Consider the following 24,713-nt stretch of genomic DNA (forward strand, 5'->3'; position numbering starts at 1 on the left):
CACACTGCCAGATGCGATTTCACACATATTAACTGAAAGCTCTGCACAGGCTTCATCAGTACAAAAGCAAGCCCATATCAAGATTGACCTTCCATAAGGCAGGATACAGAGAAATAAAGTGCCAGAAAGCACCTAGTGCTTTCCCTCAGGGGCTCTCTAGGAAAAAAATTGCTTAAATTTCTTTAGTATTTTCATCTATTTATTCCCTATCATTTTAAAATATGAATTTTTAATAGAGTCTCATAGACCACAAAGTATTTGAAGTCAGTGTGATATGATCCACAAACCTAGGATGTAAAATCATTATATTGTATTGGAAAGGCCAGCACGCAATCCCCAATATTTTTAGACTATTTTTCAAGCTTATTACAGTCATTTTGATTTTATTTTTATTTTCTAGAGTCACCTCAGTTTGGCTCAACCATAAATGTAATTAACATTGTCCTACCTTTGCAAAAATAGAGGGGCCAGGACTGAAATCTGTGGCATCTGTTTTGATTACTTAACTCCTGGTAGATGTCAAACTGTTGATGAATCTGTGCATTCATTTAATTGTCATTTCATCAAACCCATATTTTATTAGCTTGCTAATCAGAATGCCATGCTTTAATTTCTCAAACGTTTTTGCTTAAATGAAGATGTATCAACTTTTATACTACTACTACTACAGTTATCTAATGAAAAATGAGATATGGTTAGAAAACTAAGGCTACATTTGCCCCCTTCCAGTCACCCAGCCTATCAAAGACAATACATGAAGAGTCAGCCCATCAACAAATTTCTTCAGTATTTTTGATTACAGTTTATTTGTCCTTGGTGCTACATTTGTTCAAAGTAAAAAGATATTTCTTGGTAATGTTTCTGTCAGTCCCAAGCTTCAGTTTTGTCTTTTCAATCCATTGTTTACAGTTTTCTAGTAAGTTTTGTCTGCAGAGTTCAGTCAGTCTTCACAGCTGTTTCTTAAGTCACAACTAGTAAAAACGTTTTTCTTATTCCCTTTTGGTTATCATAGGGCTTTCCCTCTTAAATTTTGCTGCTAAACTCCTGTTTGTTTGCTTAATTTGTTCCCTTAATTTACTCTTTTAAAACTGATTGTATATCTTTCCTAATGTATCTGAAGCAACCTCTGCTTACTCAGCAAGAACCATTCAAATGTTCACTTAACATGCAATGCTTTTGATCATTAGCTTTCCTGAACATTTTGCAACAAAAGAAGACACAGGTAATCCTTGAATTACATCACAATTAGGACCAGAATTTCCATTGCTGAGCAAAGCATTTGTTAAGTGAGTTGTGTCTGATTTTGCAACCTTTTTTTTTTGCCGTGGTTGTTTAGTGAATCACTGAAGTTGTTAAGTGAATCACATCATTAAGTGAATCTGGCTTGCCCCATTGACTTTGCTTGTCAGAGAAGCTACTTTTTTCCTGTGCCAGTGTATTTTTGAATGGTTGTAAGTTAAGGACTACCTGTACTGTTCTTATAGCTCTGAAACCCCATCTTAAGACATCTTTTATTATATTCATCCATTGTTAATAATTTTAGCCAAATGATATGCAAGAATCAAAACTCATAGTTGAGTCCTCACTGTCCATTGAAGAAACAAAGGTACCTTGTATTTGGTAGTTGAAAAAAAAGGATATTCTTACATACTTATATCAGCAAAATAGATTTAAAGGGTGATTGCTAATTTTTCAGGTAATTTTGTTAATCCAACAATATTGTTATTTTTGTTAATATGTTATTTATATGCAGCTCTTCCACACTGAAGCCTTCAGGTATCCAAGGAATTTAACACCCATGCTCCTTTTGGTCTCTGAAATATTAAGCACTGGAATTATATGCTTTCAAAGTGCATAGACCATTAACAAAAAAAGGAAATTTCATTAATTCAAAACTTAATACAGCTATTCTGTGCTTTTTTCCTATAGTTTCTCAAGCAAGACCTCCTCCAAATCAAAAAAAAGGTGAGTTGTTTTCAATTTTACAGCTGTTTTCATCTTATCAAATTGACATCTTCTATTATGGATTTCATCATAAATTTATTAATTAGCATTTTAATTCGTATTTTAGTATTATTGTTCAGCCAGAGCTTGAAAAGTTTGATGAAAGTTGCCTTTTATTTGCTTTAAAAATATGTATCTTTCTATAGGATCACGAACACCAATTATCATTATTCCAGCAGCTACCACTTCGTTAATTACTATGCTTAATGCAAAAGACCTTTTGCAGGATCTCAAGTAAGTAACTAAAAGATACACAGGGTAAAAGTCTCTTTTCAAGGATAAATGAAGCACGTTGGCAGCCTTGACTAAAATTACCTTAATATAGTTTTGGGTTGTGTGTCACTTGGAGCATTCCTAGACTGGAGGCCTTGCTCGTGGTCCACTCATGCCCTTGTAATTTCCAGTTTAGATTATTGCAACATATTGTACATGAGGTTGCCCTTAAGGACATTTGGAACCTTCAGCTGGTGCAGACGTGTGAGCAATTAATGGTATCAGCTTTTCAGCATATGCAATACCACTGCACCATCAGCTTCATTGGCTTCCAGTATACTTCTCAGTAAAAATCAAGGTGCTGATAAAAGTTTTCATGGCTTGGCACTGGGCTGGTTACAGGACTATGTCTCCTTGTTTTTAACCATTCCCTCCAGTCTGGCAGGAAGGTTTCCTTAGCTGTTTGGGTACATCATTCCACTTGAGATTAAGTCAGCCTCCACTCTGCTGGTCTTTTGCAAGGCCCTGGAAATCCGATCCAAGCCTGAGGTCCCAGGAGTGTGATAAAATTCATCCTTTGACTTTCTTGATATTTATGAACAGTTTTTTTTTAATTTTTATATTACCTGTTGTATTTATTTTATTGTAAGCCACCCACAGTCACTCATGAGAGACAGGTGGCTAAATTAATACATAAATGCCATTTTATAACAACTGTTTTTATTGTGTATGACAATTGCATCTCAACAAAACAAATAAAGAAATGCACTCAGAACTGAACAAAAATAAGGATTTATTTTTGAAGACAGTTGTTCTCTAGGGTGTCCTCTTCTTGGACATTCAGTTTACTTTGTTTCTTGGCTGCATAATACTTTTCTATGTTTAGCAGATAGTTCCCCATATTAAGCATGGGAGCCATTAGATTTGAACTGATTTCTCCTTATTTTTCAAAGAACATGCTATGCATATTTAAACACTATTAATAAACCATGCAAGGCCAGCATTGAAGTAGTGTATGTGAGGGACGTTCATGAGACTCTAAAAATTGAATATGTAGCACTCCAGTACTGAATATAGTCAGGACTTCATTCTTACCTGCTTTACCAGCATTATGCAAATGCTTACTCCCTAAATCATCTCAGTGAGCTAGTGATAAATCCAACAACACAAATAAGTACTGCATATGTCCTGTGCTGATGCACTATGATTTTCAGATCTAAATTATAATACAATGTGCCAAAAAATTGTATTGGCTGACTTACAGAATTGTGAATGTAAAATTGAGGGAGGCGTACAAGTTCATTGCCTTGAGTTTTGGAGGACAAGCAAGATATTAATTTAATGTTGACAATGTGGTGTAACAGTCCATATTTAGTGTTACAATGCCACTTTATAGATAAATCTCCCACAATGAATGCCAACACATTAATTAAAAGAAAAAATAAGACAACTATCCTTTTACCTTTTCAATTGTAATAGTGACCGGGTGACCTTGCCTGAATTGTAATGGCTTGAAGCTCTAATTAGCTGGTGAAGGGAAATTCTGACTTTGTAAAAACAGAAATTATAATCGAACTAAACATTTCTTCAGTACAGACATATCCTGGATCAGTTATTCCTTATCTGTGCTTCAGGAATCACATACAATCAGAGAGAATACTGAAGGTGTCTCCTGGTCCTGTTCCTCCCCCCCCCCCAATTCGCTCAGAACTTGAAATTGCTAATTTTTTTCAGGTTTTTAAGAGAAGACTAGATATACCTAGGCACCATCATTTATGTAATGGTTCTCAAATAGTGTAGTCTAGCGATCTGCATAAAATAAATGGTAATGAAGTACTGTCAGGTGTCATTTTATAATTACTATTTTCTGTACCACATCAATTTTTTTCTATTTGTGCTTTATTCTATTTATTTAGATGAGCAACAGAAAAACCTTTAAAAGATTCTGTCTTAAAATTGTAGGAAATGAAAGTTCTACAAGAAGCTTAAATATAATTTATTATATATTTTTCTTGTATCTGGGTTTTTGGCTGATACCTTGGTAACAAATATGGGTTTGAATTTTAGTTCAAGAGAGTATGGGACAGGGCAGAATGAATTGTTAGGGAAAAGCAGCAGTGGAAAAGAGTTAAATAGGGGCCGGATAGCTCAGGCTGGTAAGGCCTGTTATTAAGAACACAAAGCCTGCAATTACTGCAGGTTCAAGCCCGGCCCAAGGTTGACTCAGCCTTCCATCCTTTATAAGGTAGGTAAAATGAGGACCCAGATTGTTGGGGGGGCAATAAGTTGACTTTGTAAAAAAAATATACAAATAGAATGAGACTATTGCCTTATACACTGTAAGCCGCCCTGAGTCTTCGGAGAAGGGCGGGGTATAAATGTAAACAAACAAACAAAAAAATATTTGTCCTTGCAGCTTTTCTACTATAAATCACTCCCTCATTATTATTTTGCCTCAATATAGAGGGAGCTGGACCATTGCTTCCATGATTAGTTTGATGTTGTACCTCTTCCTTTAGAAACAGTAACCAATCATATTTTGCTTTTAAGATGTTTTTCAATAAGTATAACACATATTGGTTGCTGGAAAGTAAGCAAATCAAAGATAAAGCAGAATTTGTTGTTGATCTTTTTCTATATATTTTTTTTTGCACCTTATGAAGCTGTATTGATTGTCTACTGTTAAAACTATCCCTCTATCATCCTATAAGTACCATATTTTGCATTAAAGATTTGAGATATTGAGAAATCTTACTCTGTTGTAAGAGAAGTTGGTGTGCAGTATAATCATGATTGATATTCTGTTCAAGTAATTTTCATTCATTTATATAACTCCACATTCTGTTTTATTGTGGATCCAACATCACTTCCTAGTCTCTGTTGCTATTTTCCATTTCATTCGTGTGCCTATTATTCTGTATATTTGCCAAAGAAGGGTTAAAGGAAGAAATGACAATTTTCATTGAAAGCATTAAATGCTTGATTGTTGGATCTTCATAGTAGGGCACCAACAAAGAAACAAGAATTATAAAGATTTCTATCTGGGGTTTTTAATGTCAGGGTTAGGAATAAAGTATAGAATGTTGAAAACTGATAGAATTTTGAGTCCTCAATTATTAGTAAACTGGTGAAGGAAGAGTCTTTTTAAACAATCTGAATTGTCACTTGCTGGGCTTTTTGTAATTAACTTCCATTCACCAATGAACTTCTTTCTTAACTTTATTATGTTCAGTATTTCTTCTACTGTTTTTCCAGACTCACCAGCAATCTTTTATAAACATTTAAAAAAGCTTGTGAGTTGCTACTCCATATTAAAAAAATCTCCTAGTATAAATATATTTTAGCTGATCCATAAACTTTATTAGAGACACTGAGAATTTTTGAAATATACTATTTATTTTTCTTGAGGCATATGTTTCCTGAGGCCTTAGACATGCACACAAATAATGTGTTCTCTGGTATGGTTAACATTCTATTATAGGTTAAAACATACTAAAATCTGATCAAAAAGAATGCAGAGTAGTACCATTCATCAAATGAAATCAGCATATTTCTGCAATCAGTTATTTTTTAAAAAATACTACTTACCATGTCTGCCTAAACTACATGCAGTTAAGTCTTTAAACTGGTGCTGTCTTTTATGGAAAATGAATGGGTTCTGCATTAAATCTGTGGAGCAATTAGTTAATGATTAACTTGATATAAATATTGAAAAGACATGTATATGTACGTAGCTTTTATTATATTAAAAGCCTAATTATCTCCATATATCTCTCTACACTTTTGGTATCTTGTCTAAAAAGAAATTATTATAGTTCATAACAGCACAAATGTTACAGTACCCATCTCTTATCTGTGCTTAAGAAAATCAAAAGTGGCTTAAAGTTTCACTTCAAGTCTTAATTCCCTTCCAAAACATGTCTTTCCTCCTTTCCATTGTTAGCATCCCTTGTGGAATTCTAGTACTATTTCTGAATAGCAATAGCTACCCTTAACTACAAATAGTCCTCACTTTACGACCACAATTGGGAACAGAATTTCCATTGCTAAGCAAGGTAGTCAGTAAGTGTGTCACACACCCTTTTTGCCACGGTTGATAAGTGAATCTGCAATCATTAAGCAAATCTAGTTTTCCCCCATGAACTTTGCTTGTTGGAAGCTGGCTGGGAAGGTCGCAAATAGTGATCATGTGACCTTGGGATGTTGCAACATAAATACAATACTTTGCCAAGCATCCAAATTTTGATCACATGACCGTAGGGATGCTGCAATGGTTGTAAGTGTGAGGACTGGTCATAAGTCACTTTTTTCAATGCTATTGTAATTTTGAATCATTGCTAAACGAATACCGTAGTTGTAAATTGAGGGCTATCTATATCCACTTTCTCACTATAGAGTTGAATTAGAATGGATGACTTTCTCTTTGCAAAGGTTTGCCAACTTCTCTGATTCTCACACTGAAAAGTGATAGCAAAAGTTTGAAATAGCCTCTTAGAGCAAATTTAGAGAGTGCAAGTGATTGAAGTGTATTAGTAAAACTAGTAATATTTTTTTTAATTATATGTTTAGCTATATAAATTTGCTAATAAAATAAAATAATTTCCTGATTTTATAGGGGGACCACCTTGTAGTTATACATAATTTTAGGATTTAAATTTGAATTGAACTCATTGTTTAAAAGCTAATTACAGTTAATCAGCAGTAGGCATAGCTTTAATTATTGTAAAGATAAAATTTGAGAAATTTACACAGGAAAGTTATAACAGGGTTATTTGGTCTTTGACGTTCCCTGTCTGAATAAATTCACATTTGGTTGTTTTATTTTATGACTGATAAATTGATCTTTGCAATCATTTGTGTTAATACCTAGCAAACAACCAGAAATAGAAGAGATAGAGTGGATTGGTGCCCAAAATATTCACAACTTTTTTCAATATAAATAAATTACAGAAGCAAAATTAATAAAATATGAAACCGCTTGCTGAATTCTCAATTGCTACCTCTCCATTATTTGCACATAGAAGAATTTCAGATGCATTGCCATGGAAATACTACTAAGATATCTTGAAGATGATTAGGAAAAGAGGAAGTCTTAAAAACAAGAGGTTTCTTCTCATATGATGGCATGTTTGCTCCCTAAATATAAATATATATTAAAATGATCTTTCAACATTTTAGGGTTTTTTTTCCTATATCAGTAGCATGATTTTATTTGCATTATACCAGTCTATCAAAACGTATTTTATTTATTTCATATTTAAAAGGCTTGGCAGACTAGATTGTGTAGTTTTCTTATTTTAACTTCATATTTGTTTGGAAACTTCAGCAGCAGACCACAAGCATTAGCCTATACTGATAAATTCAATTTCTTTAGTTAAACTGATGGAAATTAACAGGGTGTTTATTTATGATTATGTTAGTATTGACTGTTTCTAAAGAGAAGCTATTTGTTACTTTCAAAAGCAAACAAATCCAATAAATTTCATTATTTAAATATAGTGTTTATGTTTAATCATTAGCATTGTTGCACTTATAAAAATATGCGTAAAAGTTTGGCAGTAGGAGGTTGTCTTTTTCTTCATAGCATACATATAATTATTATTTATATTAATAAAGATCTTAGTAGAATCATACTCTTTCAATTTCCATAAACCATATTCTTAGGTAAATAGATTTGTGTCTTGCTACTATAGTGTTGATATTCTCCTCTAATCCGAGTTTCCAACTTTAAACAAATTTAATGAACAATTGAATGTTCAAATTGAAAAAAAAACAACTATAAGTCAACCCATTAGCACTATTCTGGCCATCGTGGATGATACTAAAGTTGAATATTTTTAAATAAATTAATACTTATTCATTAGAAATTGATTTTACTTTGACACTGAGCAGAATCTGCTGCTAAAATGAATTTTAATATTAGCAGGGCTACCTAACTTTCCTTTTCCTTAGTCAAAACAGTGTCTTGTGCCATCTTAAAAGACTTTGTGACATAAGTTTTATTAAATCAAGTCTCATTAGCACCAAATTTAGCCTGATAAATTAGTCCACAATACAGGTAGACCTCTATTTAACAACCACAATTGGGAATTTCCATAGCTAAGCAAAGTGGCTATTAAGTGAATCACACCTCATTTTATAAACTTTTTACCACAATTATCAAGTGAATCACTGCAATTGTTAGGTAAATTATGCAAGTGTTATGCGAATCTGGCTTCGCCCATTGACTTTGCTTATCAGAAGCTGGTTAGGAAGGCTGCAAATGGTGATCATAAGATCTGGGGATCCTGCAACCATCATAAATACATACCCATTGCCAAGAATCCAAATTATGATCATGTGACCATGGAGATACTGCGGTGGTTGTAAGTGCAAGGACCAATTGTAAGCCACTTTTTTTGAGTGCTGTTGTAACTCTGAATGGTTGTGTAAGTCGGACTACCTGTTTGACTTCTTAATGGCTTATGCTCCAGGAGACTTAACATAGCAACTTGTAGATAATTGAAATGATGTTACTTGATTTGTTCAATACTGATCAAGGGATTTTTAAAAAAGAAAAAAACAAATCAAAATCATTTTATAGTCCACTACAATCCACCTCCTGAATTATTTCCATAGCAGGTACTCTCTGTTTTTACTTTGACTATATAAAGTCAGTACCAGTCTACAGTATTAATTCTTTTACCACCTCTATTTTTAAGGTTTGTACCATCTGATGAAAAGAAAAAGCAAGGCTGTCAGCGAGAGAATGAAACTTTAATACAAAGAAGGAAAGACCAAATGCAGCCTGGTGGAACTACAGTCAGTGTTACAGTGCCATATCGTGTAGTTGATCAACCTCTAAAACTCATGCCTCAAGATTGGTAAGAAAGAGCGTTTTGTTGTAATTGGTGTTTTCTTCCTCAACCAAATCTAAAATCAATATAGTTGTAAATAATGTGTTCTTAGTCATTATCCTGAATATTTTACTTTTGATACAGAGCCATCTGCTACCTCCTTACATGCATAATTTGTTCAAAGTTACATAAGGTAATTTGCATTCAGTCCTCACATATATGACCGTCACAGCGTCCCTGTGGTCACGTGATCAAAATTCAGGCATTTGGCAAAGTGCATGTGTTCATGCTCTTTGTGTAGGATGAGGATGAATGCTCGTTCTCCAGGTTCTGTCCCGGCCTTCACAGAAGCAAGAAACAGAAAAACCCCTCTTTATTTACACCTTGTGAATTAAAGGCATTCACCCACAAAGTCCAGGCAAAAGTCCTGCAAGGAGTTAACTGAAGCAATAGGCTTTATCAGCCCAAGGCCTTGAGTTTTCAGCCGAAAGGCTGCAAGTTAAGTCAGTTCAAATAAACAAACCTCAGTTCTCGCAAGGCAGTCTTTGTCACACAAAACACAATGAGCAAAATCTCCAGAAATGCAAACGGTTGTCTGCTACAATCACAACTCCCCTTTCTTCCTATTTATTCCCCAGCCAGGGAGGGGCCATTCAGGATCCACGATTGTTTTGCTTCCTGAGTTGACTCCTTTTTTTTTTTTTTATTCAAAAAGTTTTACAGAAAAAAAAAATTTTTTCCCCTTTCCCCCCAACCCCCCTCCCTTCACTAATACCCTCCACCCTCCCCCCTGGCTTCCCGGAACAAGCACAAGGTATAGTTAAAAATAAAACAAACATATGCTAAGAAAATTTTCTCCCAAAACTATTATACCAATTTTCCCTCTCTAGCTCTGACTTCCTCCTAACATAACCAAAATCCTTCAAAAAATAAAAATAAAAATAAAATTAAGAATAACAATAGTAAGATATATAAATCAATAGAACAAATTAATCCTAAAGTATTTAAAACCAGCTAAAGCATAAAAATCCAATCCAATTCAAAAATATGTCCCTTATAACTTCTATAACCATATAATTTCCCCATGTCTTTCTTACATAAGATCTTTTGAAAATATTCTATTTAAAATTTAGTGCAACACCTTATAAAATTTCAATACAGAAAATTACAATATCTATTCAACTTTAGTCCTTCCTCATCAAAATCCAGTATAGATCCAAACCAGATTCCTCACAAATTGTCTTTCCGGGACACAAATATTTTTGTCTATTAATATTTTAAAAAAACCTTGTTTCAAGAATAATACTTTTGTCTCTTGCCATTTTTTGGTGCATTAATCTCTGTCTTTCCTTCGTTACTCCTTTTAAAAGTCAATCACAATATTTCCTAGTAATTCCTTATGTCCAAGAATCCAAAAATTACTGCCGATATTCCATCAGTCCAAAAGAGAACTCTTGGGAAACATTAAGCTTGTGAGTCTTTTCCATTTGAGGACAATCTCCTGTAGCACAAATTCAGGCAGTTCATCCAAACTATTTAAAGAAAACTTCTTTACATCACCTTGTTTCTTCACGATCAAATCTTCATATTTATCCACTTTTATTTGTATATCCTCCATTCCATTTTCCGAATAATTGCACTGGTTAATTTGCTCCAAGCTCTCATCCAAAACGTCCCATTTTTATCAATTCGTATTTTGAATGATTAAATACATACTTTCTGTGTAGTCCTGTATAAAGTCACAAATCCATTCTTCTGAAAGAACCTCCATGACAAAGTTCCTGCTGAGAATCCCCTTGTAAAATACTTAAACAACGTAATATAATCCAACAGTCCACAGTCAAACACAATAAGATAAAATCTCCATTCAGTTTCGATTCAACAGCAAAGCTCCCTTTGATGTATCGCTCTGCTTTCAGTTTCTCTAAAACGAAACTGAAGGGGGGGCGAAAATTTCTCTTTTTAAAAAAAAAAAAAAAAAGGGTAGAAGTCAGAAAATCAAAAATACTTGCAAACCAATAATTGTTCACTCACACTTGTTCCGCCTGCTTTAGTAACCACAAAAAGAAATCAATTGCTAGCAGAAGTGGACACCTTCCTCTTTTCCTGCTTTTTCAGGAGCGCAGTGAATACTGGAGGTTGGGGGAGGGGTAAGGGGATTCGACCTTTGCAGGACTTTGCATTACAAAAACAAAGCCCCTAGGGGAATCTACCACATTTTCCCCCCCCTTGCTCTCTCTCTCTCTCTTTCAACCAGAGAGGGAAATCAAGCCGGGATCAGTTGTTATGTCCGGCTTTTACCATATTCAATGCGGAGTGCCATAAATTAGCACCCAGCGAGAAAGGTGGCGCCACCCAGAAGCCCTGAGTTGACTCCTTGTCCTCCATTGTTCACTTCTCCTCTCTGCTCTGCGCATACGCGCATCTGAAACTGGCCCCAGCTGTTCTTCCTCCTCATTCATCTTTGACTCCAAAGGCAGCTGCCTCTCAGGTGGCTGGGAAATGCTGGACGGTCGTGGCTCTATCTCTGTGTCAAATGCTAAGCATCCATGAGAGCCTTCTCCAGGCTCCAGAACTGGTCCAAGCTCTTCCCCAACCTCCTTATCTTCCGAGTCTGCTGCCAGCTCCACTGGCAGCTGGGGGGCCACAACACTCCGAGCTTGTAAGTTGGTTTCCGAACGTTTCATTATCAGGCTACGTAGAGCCTAGCAGAGCCTCCCTTCAGCAGAGATTTATGACTGTATCAATAACCCAGGATCATGTGATCACCATTTGGACCTTCCCAGGGGGCTTCTGACAAAGTCAATGAGGGAAACCAAATATGCTTAATCACTGTATGATTCACTTAATGATAAAAAAGATAAAATTGGGCACTGTTTGCTTAACAATTACACCACTTAGTTTCCAGTCTTAATTATGGTTGTTAGTGAAGAACTTCCTGTAATACTGCTTTCTTATACCTGGAACCTTTGTGAACATCAACTGGAGCACGGCTAAGTTAAAAGCATATTATAGCATGGTAAAGTTAGGTTTAGAGCTTAGTTAAACTTTGAGCTTTATAGAAGTCTAGCTTAAATATATGAAAAAAAAATTACTAGTTATATGGCATTTTGTTGGCTTTCTTTGAGTTAATAGAACCTGACCCTGAACTGCAATTCTCAGCTAACTGGCAAAAAGAAAGTTGAGTTCTCTTTCCCCAAATTACAAAATACATTGCATTACATTTTTGCAGTAGCTCCAAAAAAGTAGTTGTCTGCTCATTATTTCACTATTCCAAATTCAATACTTTCTTTTCGTAATGATTTACCTATAATATTTTTATCCTAGCCATCAAGGAAAAATATTTGAAAGTGATTCATAAAAAAAAAGAAAACAGTTCACTTTTCATATGAATTAAGATTATAGATTTACTGGGGGGGGGGTGTTTTTTGTTTGTTTCAAAGAAGGTTTTGAGCCAGTAGTTTAATGTTATCAAATATGAAAAACCAGGATACATTTAAATAAGTGCACTGAATTATGAACAAAACGTTCTTGTTTGAAACAAGAACAAAAAAATTAATGTTTTTAGGGTAACAGCTTCATTCTTCCTCTTAATCCATTACTGAAGTTTTTGTGATTGAAATCTGAGTGCTTCTCTCTCTTTTTATATCTATATTTTAGGGATCGTGTTGTAGCTGTGTTTGTCCAAGGTCCTGCCTGGCAATTCAAGGGCTGGCCATGGTTACTACCTGATGGATCACCTGTTGATATTTTTGCAAAAAGTAAGGTTTTTACTTTGATGTAATTTTATGCAGTGTATTCATTCATAAATTATCTTTATTTTATTATGTCTTGATGTTAAAGTCTGGTGGTACTGTCAAAGCTGCTGTGGTCTCATTAAATATTCAGTTAGTTAGCAAACTCAGCTTGCAGTCCAGCTTCTATTAATTTATTTATTGTGTTTATATTGTACCTTACTTCTATGAGTACAAGGAAATGTACATAATACTCCTTTAAAAAAAACTGTGAGGTAAATTGGGCTCAGAGAGACTAACTGGCCCAGAGCCATCTGGGAAGCATCTATGGTTGACCTTGAATTTTAACCTAGCTATTGAATGCAATAGAACCAGTCAGATTGAGAATTGAGAAGTCAGGCTAAGAACTGAAAAAAGAACCATGGTGTTTTCCCACTGCTTATCATAAAGCAAGTAATCATCCTTCGAAAACAGGAACACAGAGAAGATTGAAATGATAATAATGTAAATATTACCTCCAAACCAGTTCTTAGGTTTGCTGCTAGAAATATGTAGCTCTTGACCTTCAAAAATGAAATCAAATGTTAGTAAAGGTAAACTGCTTCTTTCTAATATGAAGACTAACAGGTTTTTAAAGCATGTTTATCTATATCAAATTACAAAATTTATTGTAGACTAACATCTTTTTTAAAAAGGGGGGGGGGAGAAATAATTGAAAAAGCAATCCCCTGAAAGATGAACCAAAGCAGAGAATAGGAATAGGAATAGGAATAGGAATAGGAATAGGAATAGGAATAGGAATAGGAATAGGAATAGGAATAGGAATAGGAATAGGAATAGGAATAGGAATGGAATGGATTGGATTGGATTGGATTGGATTGGATTGGATTGGATTGGATTGGATTAGATTAGATTAGATTAGATTAGATTAGATTAGATTAGATTTTTTTTATTGGCCAAGTGTGATTGGACACACAAGGAATTTGTCTTGGTGCATATGCTCTAAGTGTACATAAAAGAAAAGATACGTTCATCAAGAATCATAAGATACAACACTTAATGAGAGTCATAGGGTACAAATAAGCAATCAGGAAACAATATCAATATAAATCGTAAGGATACAAATTATATTGATATTGATTATTTCCTTATTGCTTATTTGTGGAGATCTAAAACAAAATATTCTTTATTGAAATAAAGAGACAAACCCTAAAAGAGACAAACAAAAGACCCCCAACAGTGGCTGGCCAAAGAATTACCAATATACAGTAGATAGAAAAGATTCATGAGCAGTCATGAAGAACCCCAACTCTACATCAGTGATAAGACAATCATCAAATCTAACCTTGAGGCTAATGTTTCAGGTTTTCTGTCAACACTAATCTACATTTTTTAACCCAGCAGTCGACATTGTTATTAATTATAATGTACCTTTTTCATATTTCTTCACAAAATGCAAGTCTCTACCTTGTTACCTGCCTTTTGCTTTATTCTCAGGAACATTTTAAACTGAATTACAGTATCAAAGGGCACTCTGAATCCCAACAAACTTTCTTAGTTCTATACAATCTTCTATTCATCCCAGAAAACATGATTTAAACATGAGCATTACATTCTTAACTATGAAAATCTGCTTTTAAAGACTTTTAACTTTGCAAAGATTACAATGAGATGCAAGAAGTCTAAATGTATTGTACAACTCTTTGATTAGATTTCACGTACATTTATGCTAGCCAAAATCCTATCCTAGGCCAGAGGTCTGCAGCTTTTGATCTTTAATCCCTCTATTTGTCGGCTGTGCACTGTGAGCTCCTATAAAAATAATTTATTTTATCCCATTAGTTCACAGATGTTTGTGAGGAAGTTAACATTTGGAATGGAAACTTATATTTTGGCATTTTAACCAACATAAATGTTTTATTTGAATGCCATTTTAAAGGTCTAGTCACAATCACGTTAATGCAAATCTATTGAACTTGAAGATCACTTTTTGTGGATGGATTCTTATTCACAAAACTTTCCCTACTGAGAATATCTGTTTGATATTCATAGATTTATTTGTTAAGTGCATACATTCTCTATTTAGATATAGGTAATATACTTTAGGTATATTTAATGTACTTCCTTTTTAAAGGAAAATCGGTGTCTAGAATGTGAATGTGAAATATAGCCACGTAAACTAGGAGTCTTTATACTGTTGATCAGCGGTTCTCAACCTGTGGGTTGCGACCCCATTGTGGGTCGAATGACGATTTGCCAGGGGTCGCCTAAGACCATCGGAAATATGGGAAGTATACTTGCAAGTTGAAGAATCGCGCTCCAATGGTTGACTCCACAAGCCAGCTGCAGGCTCTTCAAATCGCTAGCCGAATTCGGCTTCAGGCGCGATGAATTAAAAAAGAGAGAAATCTTTGCTCTGATGTCTCCCTCTCAAGCCAGCTGCAATCACTCCCAATCGCTAGCCTAATCTGGCTTCAGGCGCGATAAACTTAACAGGGGAGGAGTCTCCACTTTAATGCCTCCGTCCTCAAGGTAATCGCAAGCAGTTCAGATCGCTAGCCAATACGGCTTCAGGCGCGATAAATTCAAAAAAACAGTTTGCCGCTTTTTTCCCCCTTCTGCGGCTGCTGAGGCGCGCTAAGATCACTGCCTAAAAATAATAATAATTTTACGGTTGGGGTCGCCACATTGTGGGGAATTGTATTAAAGGGGTCGCAGCACTATAAAGGTTGAGAACCACTGCTGTTGATGTATATTAGTGTTAAGGTTTCTTTTTTAATTTCTTAGATTTTTTATCCTGCCAGAGGCTCAAGGTTGCATGCATAGCATGTGTCCCAAAATTTGATCAGAACAATCCTATGAAGCAGTTTGGGCTGAGAGAAAGTAACTAGTTCAAAATCAGTTAATAAATTTGCGTAGCTGAAGATGGACTTGAACCCTGCTCCTCCTGTTCTTAGATGAACAGCTTAACTACCAAGCAAAACATACAAATTGATCATGTAATTGATAATTAATGAAGATGAAGAAATTACATGATATTTTTGGGGTGGTTTTCTATAGGATTTAATATTTAATATTATTGATTTAATAAACATTTTGATTTTTAACATAAATCTAAAGGGTATAGAAGAAGAAATTTGTTTGGAAGCAGCAAAGGCACACACAACCTCTGATTATGTTTGATTTCTCAGTTAATAATTCTATTAATATTATTCAGTTAATAAAACTGTTCAGAATTTGATTGACTAAAATGTTGTCTACAGTTGGGCAAGTGACATTATGTAACTTCTACTTCAGGTAAAAATCTCAACAGTCTGGAACAAATGTCATGATAAAAGACAGCCCAAAAAACAAAGGAATACTGCTTTATGAAAAGACAAAATAAAAATAAGCCACAACGAATAATCCTGTAAGAAGCAAACAGAAACTTCTAAAAACCCAGATGTAGGAATTAGAGTTGGGACTATTTCACAGAGAGTTGAAATCCTTGTAGGGGCCTTTTGTTTTGTTTTTTAATCTGTTAGAGACAAATTTTATCTTCTCAGAAATTAATGGCTTGACCAGTAAGCTTAAGATATGTTTGAATATCTCCAGTCTTATTCCTCTGTGGCACCCTTTACATCACGCTGGCCTTTGGAACAATTCATTTGTATGAAAAGCTATTCCTCTGTGGGCTATAATGAACTATCTAGATTCAAGTGAAATGGAAGTGTGAATGCTTCCACCCTAACAGACATTGAGATAGCTAGAAATTTCCTTGTTACATAAATGGAACGTCTATTCAAATCTGATTGCATTCTCAAATGATATCAGTACAGTCTCCTATTTTCTCTATCATAATTCTTCAAAATGTATTTGGGTTTGGGAAATTATTAGTTCATTTTTCTGCCTTCTCTCTCATTTTATATAGTTAAAGCCTTTCATCTCAAGTATGATGAGGTTCGTCTAGATCCAAATGTCCAGAAATGGGATGTAACAGTTTTAGAACTCAGTTATCATAAACGGCACTTGGACAGACCAGTGTTCCTGCGTTTCTGGGAAACATTGGACAGGTAAATATCCATTTGAAAGGGAAAGATACAACTGTAAGATAAAGATTCCCCCGCACATTCATGCTAGTCATTTCTGGCCCTAAGGGGCAGTGCTCATCTCCGTTTCTAAACCGAAGAGGCAGCGCTGTCTGAAGACGTCTCCGTAGTCACGTGGCTTCCATGACTAAACTCCGAAAGCGCACAGAGCGCTGTTACCTTCCCATCAAAGTGTTCCCTATTTTTCTACTTGCATTTTTTACGTATTTTCGAACTGCTAGGTTGGCAGAAGCTGGGACAAGTAACAGGAGGTCACTCTGTTATGTGGCACTTAGGATTCAAACCGCTGAACTGCCGACTTTCTGATTGGCAAGCTCAGCATCTTAGCCACTGAGCCACCACATCCCTTAATACAATTATATTGTTATCTAAAGATTCAGGAATCACTATACAGATAAGAAAAATCTTTATAAACTATTCAAAAGCTGTGTTTTATTGCAACCCAGATTCATAATGGAGTCAGATGACTTTATACATTTATAAAATAAAAATGACACATTGGATTTTCTAATCCTGTATAAATTTAAATTATATAAATGATAACCTCCCAGAGTTATTTTGCAGAGCAAGATGGATGACATATAAATGTATTAAAGAAATAAATTTCAGTAGTTTTGAATATTTTGTAACTTCTAATACCCCACTTTAAAATTTATTATATGATTTTCTCCATAAGTCATTTTTATGTTATTTATAATACCTATTATGAATTAATTCACTATATGTGTATACATTTCATCAATAAACTAGTATAGCATAAGGATTACTCTAGAATGCTGCATGCTTTATCAGGTTACTTTCACATGCATTATATTGAGTTTTTATTTTTAAAAATAGTAGCTCTGGAAAAAAAAGTCTCCTCTCCATCACACTTGCCTTCAGAAGTTGTGAATGCTCCAACACTGGAAATTTTTAAGAAAATGTTGGATAACCATCTGACTGAGATGGTGTAGGGTTTCCTGCCTGGGCAGGGGGTTGGACTAGAAGGCCTCCAAGGTCCCTTCCAACTCTGATGTTATGTTATGTTATGTTATGTTATGTTATGTTATGTTATGTTATGTTATGTTATGTTATGTTATGTTATGTTATGTTATGTTATGTTATATACCAGATCTGAAATATACTCTATATACGAAACTCTGCTGGTTTTTTGTTTTTTTTTCCTTTAATATACAAAATTTCATTATAAAAACAAATGTACACTTACACTCAGTCTACGTTGTCTAAGTTTCACTAGTTTTGGAAAACAATACTAGCTTCCCATCCTTTTCCAAAAATAATTTTAATCCAGAGTCCCAGCCTATCTATATCTCTTTAATACATTTGTTTAGCCATTAAGATTGGTCTCAGAAAGGTGATTGTAAATTGAATTTTCTAATCTAGAATACGTTTCTTGGATTTCCCTTCCTAGAGACTCATGTGCAATTTCATTTATTTTTTTTTTATAAAAAAAAGTTTTATTTTTACAATCTTATCAAATAATTCATCCAATGTACAGTTATATACAATTAGTCGGGCCTGCCCAGTCACCACCCCCCTTTTTAACCTTCTTCCCTCTTCTACCTTCTTTTACTTTCCAAACCTTCCTCTCCTTCTCTTATCTACCTCCTCTCCTCCCTCCACCCTACACTCTTCTCCCTCTTCTACCCCTCTTCCTTCCTCTCCTCCTCTTTCCTACCTCCTACTCTCTCTTTTTTCCCTCCCCACCGTTCTAAAATGGCAACTGGTCAGACCCGACCCTACATTAATTATATTTATACATCTTCAATAATCCCTGTACATTAACCATCACTCCATCACTAACCTCAACCCCCCAATTCCCTTCCCTTACCCCCACCCCCCACCCCGACTTCCCAGAACAAAATGCAGGGTATCAAAACTAACAATCATAATCTAAAATAATTCCTAAATTATAATCTCTAGTCTCTCCACGCTTATTCACACTCTCAATTCCCCTCTCCTTCAAAAATATATCTAATACAAATTATTTCCTAAATTTACTCATATGCTATTTGATATTTTTTTATCTGATACTTATTTTGAATATAATCAATCCACATTTTCCATTCTAAAATATATTTTTCTTGTGTATAGTCTTTCAAGTAAGCAGAGATTCTTGCCATTTCTGCCAGATTTGATACTTTAAGAGTCCATTCTTCAATTGTAGGTAATTCTTCTTTCTTCCAATATTGAGCAATCAAAAGTCTTGCGGCTGTTATTAAGTTCAGAATCAATTTAGTCTCTATAGCTGTACAATCCATAATTATTCCTAGTAAAAAGAACTGCGGGGTAAACTTAATCTTCTTTTTCAAAATATTCTGCATGATCCACCATACTTTAATCCAAAATGCTTTAACTTTTTTGCAAGTCCACCATATATGATAATAAGTAGCATCTTCACAATCACATCTCCAGCATTTAGCCTGTACATTAGGATACATACATGACAATTTTTTGGGGTCTAAATGCCATCTATAAAACATCTTATAAAATTTTCTCTCATATTTTGCGCTTGTGTAAATTTAACATTCCTCACCCAAATTCTTTCCCAAGTTTCCAACATTATTGGTTGCTGAAAATTTTGTGCCCACTTAATCATACAATCCTTAACCAAATCAGTCTCTGAATCTATTTCTACTAATACATTATACAACCTCTTAATATGCTGTTGACCTTGATCTCTCATTTGTTTTAACAAATTATCCTCAATTTGCTCATATGCTATTTGATATTTTTTATCTGATACTTATTTTGAATATAATCAATCCACATTTTCCATTCTAAAATATATTTTTCTTGTGTATAGTCTTTCAAGTAAGCAGAGATTTTGCCATTTCTGCCAGATTTGATACTTTAAGAGTCCATTCTTCAATTGTAGGTAATTCTTCTTTCTTCCAATATTGAGCAATCAAAAGTCTTGCGGCTGTTATTAAGTTCAGAATCAATTTAGTCTCTATAGCTGTACAATCCATAATTATTCCTAGTAAAAAGAACTGCGGGGTAAACTTAATCTTCTTTTTCAAAATATTCTGCATGATCCACCATACTTTAATCCAAAATGCTTTAACTTTTTTGCAAGTCCACCATATATGATAATAAGTAGCATCTTCACAATCACATCTCCAGCATTTAGCCTGTACATTAGGATACATACATGACAATTTTTTGGGGTCTAAATGCCATCTATAAAACATCTTATAAAATTTTCTCTCATATTTTGCGCTTGTGTAAATTTAACATTCCTCACCCAAATTCTTTCCCAAGTTTCCAACATTATTGGTTGCTGAAAATTTTGTGCCCACTTAATCATACAATCCTTAACCAAATCAGTCTCTGAATCTATTTCTACTAATACATTATACAACCTCTTAATATGCTGTTGACCTTGATCTCTCATTTGTTTTAACAAATTATCCTCAATTTGCTTAACACCTATTTTTGATCTAATTTCCATCTAGCTTGTAGTTGTCCATATTGGAACCATGTATAATTTTTCCCTCCTTCCCCCATCTTTTCTCTAGATTTTAATTGTAACTCCCCCTTTTCCATACAAAGAAGTTCTTTATAAGTAACTACCTCCATCTTTTGATATATATTTATATTTTCTATCATGTGTCTCGGTTTGCCCATATTGGAATCTTTCCATCTAATTTGTATTGATATTTCCTCCAAACCCTCAATAATGCATTTCTAATTATATTATTTTTAAATATTTTATCAACTTTCTTATCATATAATAAATAGGCATGCCACCCATATAACAAACCATAACCTTCTATATTCAGAACTCTTTCCTCAGTTAAATTAATCCAATCAGTAATTAATGATAAAACAACTGCTTCATAATACAATTTTAAATTAGGCATTTTAAGACCCCCTTTCCTTATATCCTGCATTACTTTTAATTTTATTCTTGGTTTTTGCCCATCCATACAAATTTACTAATCCCTTTTGCCATTCCTGTAATTTAATATCATTCTTAAACACCGGTATCATTTGAAACAAAACAAAAACCTGGGCAAAACATTCATTTTATAGCCGCTATTCTTGCCAGCAAAGATAGTTGTAACTTCTTCCAACTCTCCATTTCTTTCCATACCTTCTGCCACAATACCTCATAATTATTTTTGTATAATTTAACATTTGAAGCTGTAATATATATTCCTAAATATTTAACCTTTTAACGATTTCAAAACCTGAAGTTCTTTCTAACTCTTCTTTTGTTGTATATTCATATTTTTAGTTATCATCTTTGTCTTTTGCTGATTCACCTTAAATCCAGATACTTTACCATACTGACCAATTATATCTTTTAAACCAGTTACTGAGTATATTGGTTGAGATACAGTAACAACCAGGTCATCTGCTAAAGCTCTTAATCTATAATCTTGATGTTTAACTCTAATTCCCTTTATTCGATCGGAACCACGTATGTTATTCAGAAGAATTTCTAAAGTTAAAATAAAAAGTAATGGGGACAAGGGACATCCCTGTCTCGTCCCTTTCTCAATTTTAAAAGTTTCTGTTAACCCACCATTTACTATTATTTGTGCTGTTTGCTTCTGATATATTGCTTTAATTGCACGAATAAAATAATCCCCAAATTGCATTTTTTCTATTACTTTAAACAAAAACTGCCAATCCAATCTATCAAAAGCTTTTTCAGCATCCAAAAAAAGGAATGCCGCTGATACTTGGTTGTTTCGTTCCAAATATAAATAAATGACAAATGAAAACATTGTTTTTGTGCTAGACAATTGTAGTTGATCTCTAGTTTATTAACCACTTTGAGATTATTGGTTGAAAAATTACAGTTGACCTCTAATTTAATAGTCACTCTAAGATTTTTGGTTGAAGAACTGTACAAATATTATTAAATAAATAGATCAGTTAAACTACTACTCCAGTTCATCTTATCTGTCCTCTTTATCATTGTTTTCAGACCATCAATAAAAACAATAGAAGTTATGAAGTTAAGTGGAAATTAATAATAAATTTGTTGGGAAATAAAAGTCTTCTATTGTAGAAAGTTCAACAAAGCATTTCTAAACAATATGCTAGGAAGCAAGAAAAATGATTTTTTTTCTTTTTTTCAATTGTGTCCAATTCTCAGAAACTGCTTGGATGAGTCCCTATAATTTTCTTTGCAAGGTTTTTCAGAAGCTGTTTGCTTGTTTTCTTAGGGCTGAGAGAAAGTGACTGGTACTAGATCACCCAACTGGTTCTGTACCCAAGAAGGGATTATAATTTACACTTTTTTGGTTTCTAGACTGATGCCTTAGCCATTATAGCAAACTTAGCCATTATACCATTTTCAGAATGGATGATACCTAAATGTAATTATAATGCTTCTTCCCTTGCACAAATGGATATACTTTCTTGATTTTATCATTTTAATTGAATTGTTGTGTTTTAAATTGCATATATCATTTTTACCTTTTGAGAATTCATGCTTCAATTTGCAAATTTATGTAGGTACCAGCTATGGTAATATGTGTTTTCTCTCCTTTATGTTGCAGGTATATGATCAAGCATAAATCCCACTTGAGATTCTGAATTCTAGACTGCCATTTCATTTTGAAAACTATTGTGATCCAGAAAGGAAAAAAAAATCCCTGTCAGCATTTGTGAAGAACATTATTATAGATAAAGAAGAAGTCATAATTCAACCTTTTATAAAACATTGTTGGATCACCACGCTACAATGAAAGGCCAACAGTTCTTCTCTATAACAAGCAAGGGATTTTGCTTAAAACTATTTTTTAATAACATAAACCTTTTAGCCTGCAATTCAAATTGTATATTTTGATAGCAGCCATTTCTTTCCCATTTTGTTAAATTAGCAAACTTTTTACAATTACTTTTTTGTTCAATAGAATATAGGTTGATTTTCATGGAAGGTTACAAACTTATGTGTGTATGTATATATAGAAATAGAGATGGATGTTCTAAACTACTTCGCTTCTAAGCATAGTTCTTGGTTCTTTGATTTATTGTTTCATTCGTGAAAAACATTTTGTTTTTATTGGTATTATCTTCTAGTCTAAAGAACTCTAGGAACTGAGCTAAGTGAAGATTGCTTTAGCTTAATCAGATTGTCAACCTGTATATGTATTGTATATTCTTTCTGTCTTTGAAAAAAGGGAGGAGAAAGAAAAAGAATTTTTTTCTTTTCTTATGATGATAATTTACCAAAACTGTAAAAAGAGTCATTATGAATTACATTTGAAGTGCAACATTTTCCATGCAAATGTTTCTTTTAAAATTGTGTCTTCTTATGACCCCCATATCGAAGTACCTGTATATATGAAATGCTGTATACGCAAGTACATTATATTTGGGGCAACTGGGATTTTTAAAGATCAGAATTGGCAAAATCTATTCTTCTAATCCCAGAAGTTAACTGGTTTTTACCACTGGTATTACTACATTATTTTAACTATATGAGAACCAGACTTGACTCCATAGAAGGAGCACATTTTACTGTAAAGCCAATCATTATCAACATGTTTTTTACCAGACTTAGCACTGGTATAAAAAGAAGATGCAGCAGGAACTTTCCTTCTCAGGTTGTAAATCTGATTATAAGGCAGGATCCTGCTCAATGTAATATCTCAATTTCAGGGAAAATATAGATTCTCACCCATTACAATAATGACTGCTCAGCATTTCCATTAAAAAAAATCAGTAACCAAAGAACATGTTTTACTTGATCAAGAAAGGAGCACAAGAGAGCAAGGAAATGTTATTTCTGTGTGTTTGTATTTTATAATATAGTTGCTGAATGCTGCATACCAGTGCACAGACAGAATTAACCTAATTGTTTACTTTGACCTGGATTTTTTGGGGGATGAAATAATTTGGAGTTGGGGGGTTGAATCCAGAACCATGTTTTTATGCTGAGCATCTGACTAAAGTAAAATATTCTATATATTCTTCTTTAGTTTTGTTTTAGATCATTCTCTAAATGGTTTATCATGTAACATTTCCTAATGAAATGTGAACTTTTTAAATTTTCTCCTAATGATTTTTAGGATATTTTGAATTCTTTTCATATTTATTTCTGGTACACTGAGACTGTGATTTCAATTTTATTGTAGTTACGGCAAGAATAAAGTTTTCAGCTTTTCAGGAAGGTTTTTCTGTTATGAGAATCCACAGTAATAGTATATTTGAAAGAAAATAATTACAAAACTAGACAGGTGTACTGAAAAAGGAATCCAACATGTCTTCAAAATAAAAAGGGGCTTCAGAAATCAAATTTGATATTGGATCTTCCAGCACTTTGATTTAACACTGTGAAGAACTAAAATTGCTCTTACCTTTAAATGTTGGAGTACAATAAAAACAGTTTTTACATAGTAAAGTTTATACAAATGTGGAAAAACTATAATGTGATGGTTTTAACATTTTATACAACTGTAATTTGAAAAACGATCACTCCTGTGGATAGAAATTCAAAAGACCATAGTTTAAAGATGTTATTTTTCAGAGTGCTACTGGAGCTTATCATGTGAAATGTGTTACTTTGTTGGAAAGGCAGATCCATCTAAAAATCACTTCTACTTCTGTAGCTTGTGATCAGAATGAATAGGATAAACGGTATACACACAAGTCATTTAATCTCATTGTTTTTGAGAAAGAAGTGGAAGCTGTAACTCCTAAGAGTCTAATCAAAATTAGTGAAGTGTAAAACCCTGTTGAATATACAGTAGAACTTCTGGTCACAAAGGCTTCTGACCACGACCAAATCAGGTTCCAACCCAAAAATTCACAGGTTTTTTTTTTTACAGCCGATTTCCCTTTCCGCACCATTTTTTTTCTTTTTCTTTTTTTTT

General features: G+C 33.9%; 1 protein-coding gene across 1 annotated transcript in view; it reads left to right on the forward strand.

The window, feature by feature from the left end:
- Positions 1-23,358, forward strand: part of CDC73 (cell division cycle 73) — a 108,136-nt gene extending 84,778 nt beyond the window's left edge. Inside the window, exons 12-17 of the mRNA XM_058178096.1 lie at positions 1,930-1,965; positions 2,151-2,238; positions 8,919-9,080; positions 12,714-12,814; positions 16,698-16,839; positions 22,395-23,358. Coding sequence (XP_058034079.1) covers positions 1,930-1,965; positions 2,151-2,238; positions 8,919-9,080; positions 12,714-12,814; positions 16,698-16,839; positions 22,395-22,431 — 566 coding nt within the window. The 3' untranslated portion in view covers positions 22,432-23,358. The remainder of the gene's footprint in view (positions 1-1,929; positions 1,966-2,150; positions 2,239-8,918; positions 9,081-12,713; positions 12,815-16,697; positions 16,840-22,394) is intronic.
- The last annotated feature ends 1,355 nt before the right edge of the window (positions 23,359-24,713 follow it).

This window comes from Ahaetulla prasina, chromosome 3 (assembly GCF_028640845.1).
Source record: "Ahaetulla prasina isolate Xishuangbanna chromosome 3, ASM2864084v1, whole genome shotgun sequence".
Lineage (NCBI taxonomy): Eukaryota > Metazoa > Chordata > Lepidosauria > Squamata > Colubridae > Ahaetulla > Ahaetulla prasina.